Source organism: Stegodyphus dumicola, chromosome 10 (genome assembly GCF_044657685.1).
Source record: "Stegodyphus dumicola isolate Sdum_Otavi_A_Nest chromosome 10, ASM4465768v1".
In the NCBI taxonomy this organism is placed as follows: Eukaryota; Metazoa; Arthropoda; class Arachnida; order Araneae; family Eresidae; genus Stegodyphus; species Stegodyphus dumicola.
This window is the reverse complement of record NC_140777.1, coordinates 160,572,581-160,594,292: the sequence shown is the minus strand read 5'-3', so window position 1 is coordinate 160,594,292 and position 21,712 is coordinate 160,572,581. Positions and strand designations below refer to the sequence as shown.

The 21,712-nt window shown below is 33.5% G+C and overlaps 1 protein-coding gene across 3 annotated transcripts in view; it reads left to right on the top strand.

Moving 5' to 3' along the window:
* Positions 1–21,712, top strand: part of LOC118191089 (Fanconi anemia group E protein-like) — a 104,872-nt gene that overhangs the window by 14,403 nt on the left and 68,757 nt on the right. For 2 of the 3 annotated variants that reach the window (XM_085825774.1, XM_085825772.1), the window contains one exon: positions 17,829–17,933. The exons of the other annotated variant lie outside the window; for it this stretch is intronic. In XM_085825774.1, coding sequence (XP_085681900.1) covers positions 17,829–17,933 — 105 coding nt within the window. The remainder of the gene's footprint in view (positions 1–17,828; positions 17,934–21,712) is intronic. 3 annotated transcript variants of the gene reach the window in all.

Sequence of the window (21,712 nt, the reverse complement as noted above, 5' to 3'; positions counted from 1 at the left end):
GTTACATATATATTATGCGCTAATTAGGTATTTATCCGAAATACTAATTAATAAGCATAACTTGCAAGGGATTTTTCTGTTTCTTTTGTTCCAATTGAAATTTTGTGCAAATTGCTTTGAGAATATACTCAAATTAATTGTTTCCATTAACACTTTTGTGGCAAGATACTTTATTTTGCAGGAATGTGATCACAATTTCTTACATTGTAGGAATTTAAGAAAAAGAGGTTCTTGTACCTAGTTTTTTTATAAAAAGCCTTTGAAACTTAGAATATAACAAAAAGAATGCATACAAAGATACAAAGATGACTGCTTGTTAAAACAGAAGAATTGTTATACACATGGTGGCCAACATTTGGTGCATTCTGAAAATTTGATAACTCTTAAGGTTGTTGTGATAACATGTAAGTATGGATTTTTTTTACAGAATTTAGTCCTAATACTGTTTAGAGACTGTGAGACATTTCAGATAAGGAACCAAGAAAAATTAAATGTGCCCTTGCCAGGATTCAAACTATAAATCTTTCTAGTGCTAGGTAGATGTGCTAACTACTTAAATTCGAGAGAACATGCAATTAGGAATTGGTATTTTTTATATTCTTCCCTATTTAAAGGGCAACTAGGAAGAGGAACGAGACCCTGTCAACCAAATTTAGATGATGAACTATCCTCTACCATATTTTAATTAATGCCATAAAGACCATGAACTATTTCAGACTAGAGATCATGAAAAGTTAGTTTTTCTGTCACTGTTAAACCACAGATCTCTATTTAGCTATTACAAATACATGCAAGGAGAAATGCAACCATTCCTTACACCTGAAACAGTTATGATATCATTGTATGGTTTGTAAGTACAGGAAGAAGTCTGAAATCTGGACATCAAATATCCAGTCCTCTCAACCACCAGCAATTCTTTTTTAGCACATTTTTTTTCCCTTAAAAGGGAAAAGAATTAGATTCTGAGAGTAGGATATGCTTATTGCTTCATGTATGCTTAGTAGACATTTTTTTCATAATACAGCATGTGCAGGGTCATGGTTCTTAATTTCATATATGCACTAAATGAAAGAAGAAACACAATCATTTAAGAGTGATCCATGTGAAAAACGCAATGTAATGCATATATTGAACACCAACACAAACGTAATGCATATATTGAACTGTCATATATTGAACCTGTAACGTATTTTTGTGCACAAATTACCTGCAGTTGAAAATGCTCTTTCTGCGTCTACCATGGTTGGTGGTACTATTAATAATGAGCAATATACTTTCTCTAAATATTTGCCTTGAACGTCCTTCATCTTGTAACAACTCGGTCTCTCATCAGATGTTTTGCATAAATCTATACTTTTATTATTGCAGCAATTATTTTTTTTTGTATAGCTAATTGTAATTTCTTCTCGATTAAACCCTTTAATGAAAATATATTTATTATTTGTAGCTAATATCATGATTTTACTTCAGCAAGTACTAGTTTCACAAAATTGTAAAATAGCATTAAGTACCAGTATTTGGTATATAGTACTTGTATTGCAATCACTAATGGAACCTTTTTATGCTGACATTACGCTTGGTTACAATTACAAACTTAAGCCAGCTTATTGCAGAGTGTGTTAATGAGGAGAAATTCAACAGAAATATGTAAAAATAGTTTTTTTTAATTGATATTTGTAGGCCATTTAGTGTTGCTTGAATTAAGAATAACTGATTTGTTGTTCCAATAAGCTTAAAGGTAATTTTCTGTTATGCACCTGCCATTCTTTTTGGTACATGGCAAGTGATGGCCAATAGATCATCACTTAACACATGCCAAAAAGTGTGTATGTGTTTGCCATCTATAAACTATTCATATAATTAGAATTTTTTTCTGATTGTAAAACCTGGCAAAGTGTGTGGGAGGAGGATAATGGAAAAGTGCCACCTTAAGTATATGTTGGAATTTACATTTGTGAAATCAATTAAGAGAATGTTCATATTTGATCTACAATCTCCAGAACTACTGGTCAGATTTTAATAAAGTTTGGTGTGAACATAATTTGATATACAGTACAAAGTCCATAATCTGGAACTCAAAGTCACAAACTTTTTTTTTGTGTATGTTTTATGCATGCATGTTTAATGTATAACGACCGGTGTAAGCTAGGCTAAAATTATCTGTACTGATTCTAAGGCATTTCAGTTAATGTTGCAGATTGTGCTGATCCTTAATCTTCTAAATGGATCCGGCTTATTATTTTTTGCAGACTGTTAGAGCAATTTTATAAAAATTAAGCTTGAACTTTCGATTATGTCGAAAATTTTCCAATTCCAGGGCTGCCTAAGGATTTACAAAGCGAAACCATGTTTCGATCTCCATTAAACAAAAAGTGGAATTGCTGAAAAAAATGGATAGAGGCATATCCGTCTCAAAAATTATGCGAGGAGTATGGCATTAGAAAGTCGACTGTATATGATGTAAGAAAAAAGTAACATTTTGAATTTTTTGTGGAAACAACTTAAACAACTTACATTGAAAAAATGTTTAATAAAGTAAACAAATAAATATTAATCTTTTTTTTGTAAATTTTGATACCCTTTAGATCATAATTGTTTCTTTATTTCATAAATTATGGTTTCATAGTTTTAATTGTATAATTTTGCATGCCAACTTACTAGATTTAAATTGATGATCTATAATCCAGAAAAACCCCTAATCCGGAATCGCTGAAATCCCGACGACTCCGGATTACGGACTTTGTACTGTAATACAAACGAAATAAACATTCAACAGTTATAATAGACACATATGTTCGTGTGTAACACTCATGAGAGTCTGAAGGTCTGAATCAGTGGTTGCAGAAGACACAAAAGAAATGGGTTAATAGGGGGTATGGTCCCCTCTTAAAGCCTCTTACATACATACACAAGGCTGGGACTCACAGCATGATGTGATACTGGAAATAAGGCAGTTTATCAGTGCTTGTGGCAATTGATTCCACTCATTCAGCAACGCTGTTTTCAGTTCCTGGATTGTTCTTGGAGGGAGGTTGTGAGTTCAGTTGCTCTCCCCAGAGCATCCCAGACATGCTCTATAGGTTGAGGTCTGGAGACCTGGCTAGCCAATCAGTTCAATGAATATCTTCACTCTCGAGAAATCTGTTGAGCAGAAGAGCTCTATGTGGCCTCGCATTATCGTTCTGTAAGATGAACTCAAGGCCTACTGCACCCCAGGAAAGGCAAACATAGGCTCCAAGACGTCATCCCTTATACCTCACACCAGTCACAGAGCCTCTGTCAAAGACGTGGAGAGGTGTGCAACCATCCAACATGATGCCTGCTTAGATCATTACATCGCCACCGTCATAATTGTTGATTTTGCGGACATTGGAGTGTTGGTAGCGGCTTCCTGTTTCTCTCCATTTGAAAGTACGGCAAGAATCGTTGTTTAGGCTAAAACGGGATTCGTCGGTGAACAGAACGGTTGCCCATTGCTTCGTATTCCAATCACTGTCATGCCTGCACCATGCTAATCGTACTCTCCTGTCCGTAGTTGTGAGCCAGATGCAAACAGCCGGTCTTCTGGCAAACAACACTCTCTCATTCAGTCTTTTGGAAACAGTCACCCTTGTTACACGTGTTCCTGTGGCTGCATACAGGTTCCGAGAGAGCTGAGAAGCTGTAGCCCCTCTGTTATGCCTCACTAAAATGGACAAATAGCGATCTTCTACGGCTGTCGTGGCTCTTGGACGACCTTACCAAGGCTTTCTACCAATGGATCCGGTATCCTGGAGCTGTTTCCATAGGTTACACACGATGCTGGCCGTTAAACTCTCTGCATATCTGGACATGTGATTGGCCTACCTCTAGCCTCCCCACAATTCGTCACCTCATTCCATCATCTAAACATTGGTGGTTACTCATTTTTGCTGTTCCGATGTGAATTTATGCAATTTTATCTAGAAGCAGTGGTTTTTCCTTCAGTTCAGTTCTTTTCATGCGATTCGATAAAATATGCAAATTCACTTAATTTATTTCACTGGGACTCAGATAAGCTTTATGCATATACAGGAAATAGACGTAAGTGTAATAAATAACAAAATTTATATAATTCGCGCTTAATTTCTTCAGCACATGTTAGAAGCAAGACAAATTTTAGCGGAACAACATGTCTTTAGTTGCTAGTCTCACAATACATTGCCAACAGTATATAATATATGCTCACGAAGCTTTATGGTGATAGTCATGAATTTGAAGGTTTCTGGATATCGCCAACAGAAAGTGAAATTTTTCCAGTTAATGGAAGTCAGAAGAAATGTGGAGAACTGATAATAAATGAAGATGATATAACAGAAGTATTCCATTCAGATGGCAGTGCCCCAATAATGAATCAACTAACAAATTGCAAAATCTATAGTATGGCTCCAAATCCAGAAAATTTCGTTACTGATAGTGAAGAAAGTGACGAAGAGGTTGTTGAGACTCAAAAAAATTTTCATTAACAATTTTAGTGGGAATTCTCAGCATAGTTATTACAGGATTTTGTAATTGGACAAGAAATTGTATCTATGTATAAAATTAAAGAGAAAGTATTAAAAGGAAAAACAAAGCAACTTAATACAAATTACAATCAAAGAAATGTTTAATAAAACAAACAAGTAATTATCATTATTTTTTAAAATTTTGAATCCTTTGAGATCATGAATGTTTCATTATTTCATAAACAACTATTTGAGATTTTTATTTTTATGATTTCTGCATGCTGACTTACTAGATTTAAACTGATGATCTAAAATCTAGAAAATTCCCAAATCTGGAGTCATTGATGTCCTGACAAGTCCAGATCTCAGACTATATACCGTATAGTCTGTTATTTTAAACTAGTAACTTCAGTGTTAGTTTCCTCCATTTGATTTAATTCATATCCATTCGAAGAACAACTGTAGAAAAAATATCGAATCGCTATTCCATTTGGTGTGTTTTACTTAATGAAAAGCATGCAAATGAAAGATAACTTAAACTACAGCCTCAGCTTAAAATAAATAAGTGCTGTGCGGCGATGATGAAACAATTTACAATCTCAACATGTGGGGAGGGGCAGAGATTGGCAATGGACTTGAGATTGGGTTAAGTTATATAAATATGACAAACCCACAAAAGCCATCAAAGGAGGGATGCCTTCATGGAAAACTTCCTGAGGGAAACTGGTTCGTATTCATGTTACACATGGTAAAAACCATGAAAACCAGCCTGTTTGCATGGGATCAAACCCAAATGAGGTCAAATTATTGGTATTCACCACGTAAACACTGGTTTACTGGCAGTGGCCTTGAAGTGCCTATTTTAAAATAATAGATTTTTACAGTTCATTGCAATTATGCTTGTACTTAACAAATTTATACTTAGATTTGGGGCTGAATCCTTTCTGACAGGTCCAGACAGTCATTTATGCACTGTCAATTAAACCTCATTATTGTCTTGGAGCATCATTTCACTTAGAAATAAATCTATTCAGCTGTCATCATCAGTGATGATATGCTGCAAAAATGCTTCACTGTCAGTCACATACTGACGGAAAAAAAATCTTAACAAAGATAAATGCATCTTTCTTTCATTCTAAGAATACCCTTTTTGCAGATAATTTGCAGGGCTTGAATGATGCAATGAGCTTATTCATTATTAATGTCCAACCATGGTGCCACGTTCCTGATTGTGATTTACCTGTTTTCCTGTGTTATATTCTCTATTTCTATAATATTTCTGAGATTACTATAATATTTCTGAGATCATTTACTTATGCATGATTTGTATATCTCTCACGATATTGAATTCTTAATAATGAACCTGTATAATTTTCACTTCTGTATTTATGTGCAATTAATTCATAATGAAATTAATATCTGGTTATATCAAAAGTTTTCCACCAAAAAAACATTCTTAATAAAGTTAGGGCTGAACCTGAAACCAGTACTTTTAGTACCAGTTATAATCACCATCCAATTCTATGATTTTCTGCCCATGTTTTGGTAATTTTTTTAAGCCTTCGACCCAGAAACTTGGTGGACATGAGTCCAAAAACAGGTCAACCTAATTTTGCAGAATGGAAGATAGCACCAGCAAGATGTAGCTGCGGGTGTGAAAAAAGGTAGATGTCCAAAGGAGAGATGTCGGGGTTATATGGTGGGTGTGGCAAAAGATCCCATTTAAATCTGTACAGATCCCAACCAGTGAATGCAGGCACATGCAGTCTTGCATTATCTTGATTGAACATAATTTTTTTCTTTAACTCGGTTCAATGTTTTTCCTTGATAGCAGCATCAACATGGACTAACATGTCGTTGTACACCTTACTATTGGGGGTTTTACCTTTTTCCAGTTTTACCTTTGTAGATAATACCACAAGAATCCCACCAGATAATAAGGATGATCTGCACTTTGCAATGCTTTAAATATGCATTCAGTATTCTAATATTTCATCAAACAGACAGTTTTCATTGATTTTAATATCAGGCATTTCTTTTGATTAAAAACTCAATGCAGTTTTAAATATCTGCCCAATTCACCATTGAAAACTGTTATTTTCTGTGAAACTTGTTTCAGACCATTCTTCGACATATTGGAGACATGTTTGGTAAAAATTCTGCACTTCTTTGGTAAACTTTTCTGTTATGCCCCGATTCAATTCCTCTACGTCTAACAATTTATTATTAAAGCAATAATTTTTCCCGCAAATCGTGGTTTATATTGAAGGACAAAATCATTCAAAAACTAACTTCTGTAGCTGAAATATGTTCACTTTCAATCTTTCGAGTGGTTTTATGGAAAATAGATGCCTGATTATGTTAGAAATATGTTAATATCTCTAATAATTCATAATTGCAGACAGATTCCAGAATTTTTGGACATTTGTCTAAACTTAAAAAATATGAAAGGAGGGGTTCAAATAATTGTAAAACATGCTCTATAGCAAGTGTTAGAGCAAGCCATCTAACTTTTGAATATCTTGAAAGTTTTTTGCATTCAACATTTGAGTCTTCACAAAATCGTTTTAAAGTAGCCACACAAACAGTAAAACGACTAAAATACAAATAAATTGTCATTATTACACTGGTTATCATAAATTAAGGAAAAATCACGATTACTGAAAAAGTTATATGTAGAATTTTATTAAACTTGCCCACATTATACAACACATAGTAAGGTATCAAATAACATAAAAAGAAATTTCCAGGCAAATATGGTAGAATAGAAATCAGCACATGTATAAAATGAACAAATCGAAGATGTCAGTTTGCTATAGTAAAAGTACCTTCAATATGGAATATAATCGCCTCTAGAAGCAATACGGCACATTCAGCGATGCATGATGCTTTCAATTATGCAGTCTATCAGTTCCATAGGAAGTGAGAGCCATTGCTCTTGCAAAGCAGTTTCAAGCATGGCAAGGGTCTGAGGGGGCGGATTGAGAGCAGTTAGACGTCTCTAAAGCATCCCAAATGTGCTCGATAGGATTCAAGTCCGGGGATCGAGCTGGCCACTCCATGCGCATAATTGTTTCCTGTTGAAGATAATCATTTACGATGCGAGCCCTGTGTGGTCTTGTGTTGTCGTCATGTAGCAGGAAAGCATCACCTATTGCCCCGGCATATGGGCACACATAAACATCAAGGATGTCATCTCTATAAATCTGAGCATTCATGGTTCCCCTTGGAAAGACATGGAGGTCTGTGCATCCACCCAAAGAGATGCCACCCCAAGCACAGACACTGCCCCTTCCGTATGCATCTCTTTCACGGATGTTTGATGGATGATAACGGGTTCTGTATTCTCTCCATATCAAATAACGCTTACTATCGCTTTCTAGACTAAACCTGGACTCATCCGTAAAGAGAACCGCCCTCCATTGATCAGGCGTCCAGTGGACATGTTGTTGTGCCCACTGAAAACAGTCCCTCCTATGGTGTGACGTGAGTGGCACACAAATGGCTGGTCGCCTCGCATACAGACCACCTTCGTGAAGCCTTCTACGCACAGTTGACGTTGACACAAACCTTCCGGTGGCTGCAGCAAGGGAAGATCTAAGAAGAGTCGGAGTAGTGGTTCTATTCCTGCGTGCACATAATGTCAAATATCGGTCATCGACGCTTGTCGTAGCAGTTGGCTGTCCTTGGCTGAACCTCCTAGATGCCGAATCTGCGGTTTGAAATTGCCTTCAAAGTCTATGAACCACAGAAGGACTCGCAATTAGCTATCTGACCACTTCTGTTTGACTTTGTCTTGCCTTTAGTATCCCAATGGCTCTCCATCGCAGTTCTGCAGGCAAATGATGCCTGGAGGTCATTGTTACTAATTGGCAATCTCAGATTTCTGATGTCACTGTCACAGTGAAATATGTTAGCTTGCTCTCAAACATGGACTTTTATGCTCCTCGCAGATGATGTTAGAAATTTTATGTGGAAATATATTTTAATCGCCAAAGAGGGCGTAAATCTTTCATGTTATGCTTCTTGTTCTTGGATCCTGCAGTGCCAGTTGAATGTGTGTTAGACATGAATAAACTTAGCAGTTTAGAAATCTTGACGGTTATTATATTATTTTATATTTTTTGGCGTCCAACGTGGGGCACGAACAGTTTTTTGATTTAGAATGGGGTGTTTTTTCATGTTAGTGAAAAATTATTCCTTTGCACTGAACGTGGCAGGATTAACGTTCAGAATGCTTGTCAATGTGCTTCACCAGGAAAGTGAGTGAGCTTCACCAGGAGAGTGAGAAAGTGAGTTAAATTAGGATTATACCATTTGAAGCCTGCACCAGGTAAGAGAATAAAATTATTTTTGTTGTTATTATGGCAGACGATATTATTAAATTGAAAGCTACTAGAAAAATCATGAGACAAGATATTTCTAAAATAATAAATGTTCTAGAACCTGAAATTAAAAAAGACATTTGGGATGAGAATATGTTAGAAGAAAATGTGTTTTTACTTACTTCTAAACAGTCTGCATTGAAAGAAATTAATGAAAGAATATTGGATTGTTTTAAAGAGGATGAGTCTGAAATTTAGAAAGAATGTAATACTGTGTTAGAGTGTGATGAAAAAATCAGTTTATGTATTTTTAGGGCTGAAAAGAAACTTAATTTAAATTCTCAGATAGTGAGCATTGAAAGTGAATCGCCTGGTAACCGTACTGCTGCCGTGAAGGTCGAAAACAAAACTAACATTCGGTTACCTAAAATTTCAATTCCTAAATATTATGGTGATCCTAGTTTATTTTTGGAATTTTATAATTCCTTTGAAAATGCTATTGGTAATAATAAGGAGTTAACAAAGGTCAAGAAATTTACCTATCTTAAATTCTTACTCGCAGTACCTTTAAATGCAGCATCCGGGTTTGCACTATCTAATGAAAATTATGACGCTTCTACAGAGGCTGTTTGCATATTTTTTAAGACGATTCTGGTAAGCGGTAATAAAAACTCGTTTGCTGCAAAAGAAGTAACTGCAATTGTACTATGTTTTTAAAAGTCAAAATTATCGTCTGTGGCTTGAAATTTGTTTTTATTCAAAATGGCGAATTTAACAAAGCAGTGGTTCGAATGCTACATTTACGCTTTCCGAAGAGAAATATGCATACTCCGTTATTCAATATGATGTGAGAATCATGGTTTTGTGATATCTAAATTGTCGATAGGTAATATCATCAACAAGAAAGGCGGGAAAAAAAACGTCAAATTGGAGCCTCAAGTGGGACAAAAATTCCAAACAAATATCCAAGGAAAAAATGGACATCTTCGACTATTGCAAAGGTGCAATGTTTAATATTAAACGAAAATCCCCCTAGTCAAAGGACAGTTGCAAAATCATTAAAATGCTCGATGTCCACTGTAAACAAAATTATAAACGTTGATTTAAATCTTCAGAAAGCGAAAAAACGCAATGTGCATTGTCTTCTTCCAAAGCATATCGCTCAACGCAGGACACGCTGCAGAATTCTATATGAGAAACACTTATCCAAAGAAAAATAGAAAACAATTGTCACAATAGATGAAGCATGGGTGTATTTAAATGATTGTAACAAAAAATAAGCCATTTATTATCATAAAAGGGGAGAAAAATTGTAAGTACATGGTTCAAAGAATCGAAAGAAAGTTTTTCTAAGGGATTCATGATTGTTGCTGGTTTTTCTTATAATGGCAAGTTAAAAATAAAGAGAGTGCAAAAAAAATGTCAAGATTAACTCCAAATACTATCGGGAACATATTTTATCGCCAATTTTTCTGAATGAAATACCATTGCTTTACCCACGGTGCCATCAATCTGTGAGACTCCATCAGGACAAAGCTAGCAGTCGTACATCAAAATCCACTGTAAATTTTATAAAAGAAATGGAACAAAAAAACTGGTATCAAGGCCATACCCTTCACTGATGTCCCTACTAAATACCGGATTTTTGTGCTTTCAGACTTTTAAAAACTGCATTATCCAAATGTTGTCCCAAAACCCTAACAGGACTCTGGAAAGCTGTTCGGGAGGAATGGGATAGAATACCTCTTCTGCCACTTCAAAAGGCATTATTATCTTGGAAATTGCGGTGTTGAAAGATAGTTCAGAATAAGGGATGTCAAATAGAACATTTAAAACACAAGAATTTTATGTAATTTAGTTTTGTAAATACAATATACATCGTCTAAAGAATGTGTAAACAGCCTCTGTATAAGTTTAATTAACGAAAGATTTGGACGAACAGATTTAGTTATACCTTCGCACATGAATAAACTCTTGAATCTTGAACCGGTTAGAAGTTCGTCCAATGTGAAAGCACTAAGAACACTATACGACTCCTGTGAAATCAATTTAAGAAGTTTAAATTCATTAGGTATTGTGTTGGAAGCTTACGGAACGAATCTGGAGTTTAATAGAAAAAGAAACTCTAAACAGCGATATAGCCTAACAGAACTTCTCGAATTCATTTGATTAGACGTTGAGAGTTGGGAAGCTTCTAATTTAATAATAAACTCAAAGAAAAGAGACACAAATTACGGTGTTAAGCAGAATAAAAATAATTACTTAAAAGGGGCAAGCATTCCTACTGCTTCGGCATTAGCCACAGAGACTAAGCCGTATTGTTGCTATTGTAATCAAAATACACATGGTGTAGGAAAATGTGAGAAAACAAATGAGCAAAAAAAGAACGATATTAAAATACCATGGACGTTGTTACAGATGTTTTAAGAGAGGCCATGTATCTTCCAGATGTAAAATGAAACTTCAGCCTTGTGAATTGTATAATGGTTTAAATTATAATAAGCTATTTTGTAAAAATATTGTTCCTGAAGTGGGAGCAGTTTCAGATGTTAAACGAAAAGTATTAACAGTATCAGATTCTAAGCAGAATGTAGTTGCATCCCTGCCGTTTAACTCTAAGACTGTTTCTGAAACTGCTGATAAAGGTGTATATTTACAAACTTGTACTGTTTGCGCTTCAGATATAGATACAGATAATACTAGAAGCCAAAGGAAGGAAAGGTTATATATTCATTTGGGTATATCCAAGGTAGACTAATAGAATATAATGTTGTTTAAATTACCCTGAAAAGTATACATTGCCCTAATGAATCAATCACACTTGAAGCTCTTGTTACAGATACAATTTCTGAAGCGATCATAAAAATTCCCTCCAAAAATATTTTTGAAATATTAAAATTAGAAAATCTAAAATTAGCCGATAATGGTGAAGCAGCTGAAATAAAAATATTGTTAGGATCTGATTCATGTTGGGAAGTTGAAACAGGCGAAAAGAAAAGAATAAGTGATAAATTATTTGCGGTGTCTTCTATATTTGGTTGGTCCTTGGTTGGATCTTTGGAAGGTGATCAGTTTAGTGCCTGTATTTTTACAACTGGTACTTCTCATTGCTTGAAGGAAGATAATGATTAAGTTAATGACTGTTTGCGAAGGTTTTGGACTTTGGACCACTTGGGTTTAGAGGAAAAGGAGAATCCTGATGATAGATCAGTCATTGCGAAATTTGAAAAAGAATTGCATTTTACTAATGGTAGATATGTAGCTCGTTTGTTATGGAAATCACATCATGAAAACTTGGGTAATAATTTAGAAAATGATAAGCGACGTCTAGTATCTTTGGTTAATAAACTAAAAAATGATGAATGGCTTAGGACGAATTATGATAGCATAATAAACGAACAGTTAACAAATGAAATAATTGAAGAGTGGGAAATTGAAAGTCGGGACAGTAGTAAAATGTATTATATGCTACATTCTCCAGTGGTAAGAAAAAAATGTATCAAAAACTAAAGTCCGTATCGTGTTTGACGCATCTTCGAAGTGTAATGGGGTATCTCTGAACAATTGTTTGATGCCTGGCCCAAATTTGAATCCTTCTGATTTGGACTTGATATTGCGGTTCAAACAATACAAACATGCGTTCTCAGCAGACATTGAAAAGGCCTTTCTCCAGATGGAATCTCTGAAATTGATAGAGATGTGTTAAGGTTTTTATACGAGGGCAATCTCCAAAAAAAGGTCTCCTATATTTTTAGATATAAAAAAAAAAAAGTTTATTTTCTATAATTGCTACATCACTTTAAAGATTGAAGAATGCTTTATTTTTCAACATAATCACCATTTCAGTCGATGCATTTTTGTAGACGCTGTGGCAGTTTTACAATGCCTATGTCATACCAGCTTGCCGCCATGCCCTTCAAGAAGCATTGGACCTCATCATTGGAGCAGAATCTTTATGCATGAGTTCCTCAACTTTCGCGACTGTCTCATCGGCAATTGACGGCCTCCCGCTCCTTTCTTCGTCATGAATTTCAGTACGACCGGCTGTAAACTCTCTACACAACTTGCGAACGTTTTTGACATCCATGCACAACTGTCCATACACTTCCGTCAATAGGCGGTGAATTTCAACTGGTTTAATGCCTTTTGCGTTCAAAAATCGAATAACTGCGTGCACTTCGCACTTGGCGGTAACGTTTATCGGGAGCTCCATTTCGAATGGCTGCCAAGCCAAGACTGAGCATCCGAGCGAAGCGCGTGCGTGCGTATGTGGTAGCGGAGAAGGCACCACTCACAACAGTGTTGCCAACAACCGTATTGACTTTCTCTACGTCCCCCAATAATAGGAGACTTTTTTGGGGGGATTGCCCTCGTACTTTGATAATAATTACAATTTGAAACATTATAGAATGACTCGCGTTCCTTTCAGTTTGTCATGTACCCCTTTCATTCTGGCGTGCACTATAAAAAATCATATCAAGAAAGTAGAGTTAAAAAATTCATATATTTTTGAGATGTTGAACTGTTTGATCTACGTAGATGATGTTTTCTATGGTGCAGATTCTGTGGAACAGGCTTTTAAGTTAAGTACTGGAGCCTATTGCGTGCTTAAAGATGCCGGAATCAATTTGCGTCAGTTTAATTCAAATTCAGAGAAACTTAAAAAATTTGGGATGATTGTGGAATAATTAAATCAGAAAATGAACTAAATAGTTCTTTAAAAGTATTAGGACTTAACTGGTGTACGAGTAAAGATGTAATTTCCTTGAACATAGAAAACTTGTGCAAAACATTAAATAATTGTAGAAAAACCACAAAAAGAAATATATTAAAGGTGACTACTACTATTTTCAATCCAGTAGGTTTCTTGGTGCCATTTGTATTACGTGCAAAATTGATAATGCAAAACCTTTGACAGTTGGGTTTAGAATTTGACGACGAAGTTCCAACTGAACTGAATGTAAGCATATGTGGTCCGAGTGGAGCGATGAAATCGAAAAATTAAAGAAATCTAAAATTTCTCGAGAATATTTCCCCGGCAAATTGAATCAAAATAAAGACACTGAACTTCATTTATTTTGTGATGCATCTATTAAAATGCATATTTTAAATTATGGTTCAGTTGCATATTTTAGATCGGTTGAAGAAGGGCAGGTAACATTCATTATGGCAAAATCTAGAATTGCACCAATAAAGCAAAAACTCGCACTTCCAAGGTTAGAATTGTTAGACGCATTAACATCGGCAAGACTTGCTAAAAATTTAAAAGAGCTGTTTTCAATTCATGAAAGAAATATTTATCTGTGGACTGACAGTATGATAGTGGTTCACTGGATTCATAGTGCTCCTGAATGATGGAAAATGTTTGTAAAAATTCGAGTATCTGAAATACAATCATTAACTTGCCCAAATAACTGGAGACATTGTAATGGGAAGTTCAATCCAGTGGACATTTTATCTCGAGGATGTTCAGCCGAATATTTGTTGTCTTCAAGATTATGGCAGTCTGGGCCTGACAACAGGACCCTTGATAGCAGAAGAACTCTTTGCCGCAGAATTATATTTGATAAAAGAAGTTCAATATGAACATTTTTCTGATGAAATTAATAGTTTAAAGTCTGGACAGTTGATTTAAAAAAACTCAAACATTTATGAACTAAATCCTTTTTTAAGTGAGGAAAGAGTTTTTTTAGTAGGAGGAAGAATAAAAAAATCAACTTTAAGTTTTCATGAAAAGCATCCTATAATTATTCCTTCAAAAACTCATTTTACAGATCTTCTGGTATATGATGCACATGAACGAGTTCTTCGTACAGGTGTAGCTAGTACTTTTATGTTCCTCCGTGAAAAATATTGGATAATTACATCCAGACAAAATGTGAAACGTGTAATAAGAAACTGTGTACTGTGTCAGCGTTATAACTCTCGACCAATGCGACAAGCACCATTACCTCCGTCTAGAGTTAAAGGGCTAAGAGTATTAATATTGTATGATAGTATATTTCTTATTGAAAAGGTAATCTTAATGCTACTAATGTTGTATCTATTTTATTTAATTGTTATTTAAAGTATTGTATATTTAAAGAAATGTATATATTAGAAAATTTTAAGGTTGTAGAAATGTATAAGTGTATTTAAAATTTAATTTAATTCTGAAGGGAAAAAAAGACAGGTTTTTGTAATATTTCTAGTATTTTAGTTGAATTATGATAATCTTGATTTTGAAATGTCATTTGTTTAATATTATCTTGAGTTATATAAATTCTTGATTTAAATCCTGATGCTTGAACAGGAATGTTATAACAATAATCCTTGATGAATAAAAATTTACTTGATATTCTTGAAACATATGGTAAGTTTTACATGTTCTTGATGTTTATGTGACATTTCTTGATTACAAAAACTTGAATTTGTATAGAAATGCATAATGATTCTTGATAATAATTCTTGAAAATGTTCATGTAACACTGATAATCTTGATTATTCTGAACTACTGTTCAGCCGGGCCCAGTGTGTAAAAAATTTTATGTGGAAATATATTTTAATCGCCAAAGAGGGCGTAAATCTTTTATGATGTTATACTTCTTGTTGTTAGATCTGGCAGTGCCAGTTGAATGTGTGTTAGATGTGAATAAACTTGGCAGGTTAGAAATCTGATTCGTAATGTTCGTTTACCTTGATGTTATGTGTGATTGAATTAAGTTTTTTTGAACCAGCATAACTTGAAATCTTGATGGTTATTATAATATTTTATAGATGTATTCCGAAAGCAGCGCCACCAATTTGCATATCGCAGTTTTACTCAGCTATTCTTACTTGTCAACATATTCAAATTTTACATGGTTTGGCTTATTTTTTAGGGTGTTATCGCTATTTTTGTGATTTTTCCTTAATTTATGATAACCAGTGTATTACTACTTCTACATCAATTGGCATGGTGCATGATGCTGTGTTGATTGCATTTGACAAAATGTGTGCATTACAACCTATTCCTAGTATTTTCTTTTGGAGTAAATCTTGTAATTTAACATAGATAATATCCATTCATTTGCATTTTCACCTACCAAAATTTGTGTTTGTATTATCAGCTGCTAGTGTAAATACTTTAGATTTCAAATTGTTTCCCTTTATTACTGTGTATAGGAGGTTTGACAAAATTTCAGCAGTTTCATCCTCAGTGGATTCTAAATTAAAAATTTTTACTTGGATGTCCTTGGTAACATTATAATACCTTAACAGTATTGGATACAATTTGATTTCATTATGATTTGATGCAGCAGAATAAATCGTTACAAATACTACACTTTTTAAATCTATCTAATCTTTTCATAAAACTGTACTAAACATTTTAAGCATTCTGCAAGTATTTTATCTCAGTTATTTTTAAATACTGATTTAATAATAGCCTCACATTTTGTCCTGGTGCATGAAAATTTAGCATTCTGAAACTTTTTCAATAGTTTAGTTGTACAATCCATGCTGCGAAAACTGAATTATGATATGATATGCAAATGTTCCCTCCATTACAGCTAATGGTGTTTCATCTTCAGAATAATTAGAAATTAAAAAAAAAATGTTTACTTTACTACTAGAAGCTGATGCATCTAATGATCACATATGTTAATTGGTGTTTAAGTGTTTTGTTATAACTTCTCTGCCTCCAACTGCAGTACAAAATTCTCCTCTGCAAATATTGCAGAAAACAATCATGTCTCTCTTTGACATGACAATTGGAAATTCCTTTTGCAATTGATCATTGAAATGGCACTTCTTCTTTCTTATTTTTCCATCCATTAAAAGAAATTAAAAATTAATAAAATATAGAGCTACACAAATGATGCAAGCACAATATGAATAAATAAAATTAATAAGTAAAATTAAAACTTTTATAACAGAAGCGGTGAAACTTTACTAAATCATATTTAAATTATTTTACATTTGTGTTGAAAGCAGGTTTGTATAAAATTGAATTAATGAATTAATAAAATGTGAATTATACTGAGCATAATATTCACTGAGAAAGAAATCATTTCATATTTCTGTTAGAAGTAAGCTTGAAGTATGATATAAAGTAAACAAAGTGAAGTGCGCAATAGTGCAAGACATGTGAAGATCTCCTATGCCCATGCGCACCCTCCCAATTTCATAATCGTATCTTTCAGAACTGTACCGTCACATGATGTGTAACAGTTTGACGTGGAATCTGAATACAGAGATAAAGAGATTAGTTTTAAAATATCGAAAAGGAGGACAAGTAGGAGCACACTTTTCGAGGAAGGACAAAACTTATAAAAGAAGGACTCTCTATCTTTATGATTGGTCACCCTATAAATGATGAATTTATATCATCGCTGTAATCAATTCTCACGTGCTTCATAAGAAAATTCACATATGCACCTGATGGCCCTCCACATATAAATTCACATGTGCACCTTGTTTATCTTCAGTGCTGATTTTTTCCTTTACTTTTGTTTTTGCTTATATTTAAGTGTGGTTTCAGTATGTCAGCATAGAATATTTTATCTTGTTCTTAACTTTTACCATGTTACCATGTTACCATGTTAGTAATACCATGTTACCATGTTAGTAAGATTTACCATGTTAGTAAACAGTGAATAATATTTCTTTCTGGTCAAAATAGAATTGTAATTAGATCAAAAAGCATAAAGTTATATATGTTCATGAAAATTTCTTTCATTAAAAATAAAATGTATGTTAAATATTCATTTCTGTTTTAACATATGGAAGCAAATAAGTATTAATGATTCTGTAGACTTTGACATTTTTGTGGAATGTCGGTCAAGGCCTAAATTGGCTGAGACACAAAGCTTGGTTAACAAGATTTGAAATTTCTCATAAATTGAGTATCGTGTTTGACATAAAATTAAAACTGTTTTTCATCACACTGATTTTAAAGCTTTGAATTTAAGAGTTATCTAATCTTTTCATAAAACTGTACTAAACATTTTAAGCATCAATATATATATATATAATGTTACAATATATATATATATAATGTTATAGCTATAGCTTTATTTAGGAAAAAATTACAAGGCTAAAATGTTCTTTGATGAATGTTCAAGATACTCATACTGTGGATCATCTGAAGGATCTAGATGTTTTATACACTCTACCTTTATCTCAGGTAATGTTATCCTGTATTCATTTACATAAAAAAAATTCATTAAGTGATATTAAGTGAACAATTTTAAACCTGTAGTATTAAATCAATGTTCCTCATATATAAATTAGGAAATACAGAGCACAAAACAATTAGGGGATATTATGATTTTGGATATAAACAGCAGATGAGGAAAGATTTTGGTGACTGATAAATAGGTATTTTAAGATATGGAAAAAGGCAAAGAAGCAATGAACAAGGAATAATTAAATTTTATTGAGGAAATTTGTTGGTAAACAAAAAATGCACAGTTTGTGCATATTATACAAGGAAAAAAAATTTTGATTTCTCAGATACTGTCCGACCACGTATTCCAGATTTATGTAAACATCCGGTTTGGGGCGGAAGTGGGCATATCTATCAGTGATGTAGGGGTGAGTGCAGTATTGGCCCCCGACCTCCGAGACCTCTGCCTGCACTTTTCACCCATACCCCTTCAGTTAAACTGATCCATCTTGGCTTTCAGCCAAACTGCTCTCACTAGTGTGGTAAGACAGTACAAATGAGTTTCAGTAAGGGCTATGGTTTCCCTGACTGAAAGCTATGTCGCACACCTAGGAAGTATGGAATCAATATGGGACTGGGATATTCTCCCTCAGTCTTGTGGAAAAGAACTTTCAAACTGCTGAATTGTTTCTGGGGGTGATAAGCAACTAGCAACCCTTTTCTCTAAAATGTCCCAAACATGTTCTATTATTGGAGGGAACGTCCTGGCAAATCCATTCAAAGGATTCCTTCATCAAAAAGGAAATTGTCCACTAGCTGAGCATCATGTGGCCATGTCATTATCATCCATGAGAATGAACTGATCCACAACAGCTGCAGCGTAAAAAACCAGAATAGGTCTGAGGATCTCATCCCTGTATTGCTGAGTCATTAATGTTCCATTCCTGATAATGTGCAGGTCAGTGCTGCAATTGATAAAAATATCAGTTCAGACTATCATTCTGCCTCTACTAAATTGGAAATTTTCATGTACAAATATAGGAGTAAACGTTATGCCAGATTCTCCCCAGATGAGAAAGTGCCTATTAGCAGGTTTTACACTAAAGCATCCATGAAGAGCACATTGCTCCACTCATCTCATCCCCATGTGAGGTGCACCTGTGCCCACCTGCAGGCAGTGCAGCGTTCCTGTGTCTACGAAACAAAAACCATAGGTCTGCGAGCAAACAAACCCTCATGATGGAGTCAATTTCAAACAGTTTGAGTCGAAGCTCTGATACAGTAGCTCTCTGAAGGTGCTGTTGCAAGAAAGTGGCATTCATTGTGCAGTTCCTCCTGACCGCCCAGTGAATGCCACTTTAGTGTTAAATACCAATCTTCATTTTGTATTGCTGCAGGCATATCACCTTGTCCCTATCTTCAGGGAACATTTCCAGTTTCCAAAATCGATTCCATAGTCATGAAATGACACTTTAAAAAACTTCTAATGCTTCCAGTACAACAGATTGCATTTAAACTGCCTCTAAAAGTCTGATGGCCCTCTAGACTACCAATTAAGTCATCTTGCTGAGATACCGTATTCATTGTTGCAAAACATTTAGCATGTGTCAGTAGTTACAAAACATTCAATGTGTGTCAGCAGTCAGAAGAAATGCTACAGGCCGCCTTTCACTCCTTATCTAAAATGCATAGTTTTCACCCAGCAGCATGCATTCGTAAATTGAACGAGAAAAATACGTGCAATTTACGAATGGCCTTTCGTATAAAAAACGTTCAAGTTGAATGTAAAAATATCATAAAAAGTGTCCAGTGGCAATTACTATATATTTACGTATATTTTTACGTTATACAATACGTAAATTTTACGCAAAATTTAGGTATATTTACGCGAGAGACTGCTGTTCATTCGAAACTTTTACGTATAATATACGTAAATTTCAGGGATTTACGTATTTTTAGTAAAAATTTACGTATATTTATCGCATATACGTAAATTTCAATTTTTTGCTTCACGTATTATGTGTATATTTAGTAAAAATCTATGTAAATTTCCCCGATTTTTTACTGTATATAAATGTATATATTTGGTAAAAATTAAGGTAGATATTCCCGTATTTTACGGTACAAAAACGTATATATTTGATAGAAATTAATGTATATATTTCCCGTATTTTACGGTACAAAAACGTATATATTTGATAGTAATTAACCTAAATCTTCCCTATGTTTTCTTTGCATATGCGAATGACTGGTAAAAATTTAGTCTGATGTCTTCTCCGCTTTACTGTGTATAAATGCACATTTTTTGGTAAAAAATTTGCATAAATCTCCAGTTACCTTTTCATTGCATTTTTCGTAAAATGTACTTATTTTAATCTCATATTTTTATATAAATCTATGCAAAAACTTTCCGCATGCTATGATTAAAAGGTAAAATGTCATTTTTATATCAAATTCTTACATATCTGCCTTTTAGTTATGTACAGCAGTATGGAATATATATAACTGGAAAATTTAAATGCACTAATAAATGCCAAAAGAAAAAATTAAATTTCTATTCAAAAATTATGTAACACTTAAAGACTGAAAATCACTTTTAATATTTCATTTCAAAGTGACTACAAAATATGCAATAAATATCGTAAACATCAATTTTATGTTTTAAATCAATTAATGCTATCATTCATTTACATTTTTGTTTACTAAATTCATTTCATAAATTTAAATTTAGTAAACAACTGTTTCCTACAGTTGTTTACTAAATTCATTATTACTAAATAACACTTTAAATAAATTATTTGCTTTTCCGAAGGACATTTTCTTATGCCATGTAAATGAACAATAGCATTAATTGATTTAAAACATAGAACTCAGGTTTACAAAATTTATTGCATATTTTGTAGTCACTTTGAAATGAAATATTAAAAGTGATTTTCAGCCTTTAAGTGTTACATAATTTTTGAATAGAAATTAATTTTTTTGCATTTAAATTTTCCAGTTATTTCCAATATTCCATATTGCTGTACGTACCTAAAAGGTGGATATGTAAAAATTTGATATCAAATTAACATTTTATCTTTTAATCATAATATGCAGAACATTTTTGCATAGATTTATATAAAAAATATGAGATTAAAATAAGCACATTTTATGAAAAATGCAGTAAATAGGTAATTGAAGATTTATGCAAATTTTTTACCAAAAATGTGCGCTTATACACAGTAAAGAGAAGACATCGGACTAAGTTTTTACCAGTTATTCACATATGCAAAGAAAACATTGGGAAGATTAGGTCAATTATTATCAAATATATAAGTTTTTGTACCGTAAAATACGGGAAATATCTACGTTAATTTCTATCTAAAGTACAATATAGTTAACTACCAAATTCAGTAAACATCATACATTTAGATTATTTGAATGAGTGTGCTAAATTTTAAGATTGTTAAATATAGATCAGGAAATTGTAGAAAACTTACTTTTTCCAATAGTTATGAAGTTGACTTTGTTATTTTCCTTGAAGATGAATGTTTAATGTCACAAATATTGCATTCATATCTTCAGATAATACACAAATGTATACATATTTATTTATTAAAATTAAGTTTATCCAAAACATGTTAAAGAAAAAATTAATTTGCATGTAAGTTAATCGAGTAACTTCTGTTTTAATTACACACATAATTATGATATGTAAAAATTTTACATTTATCAGCCAATCTTGCAATGTATTGTAATCTATTATTGTTGTCTTTCTCAGTTTAAAATCTTATAAATATATTAGATCAGTACTAAAA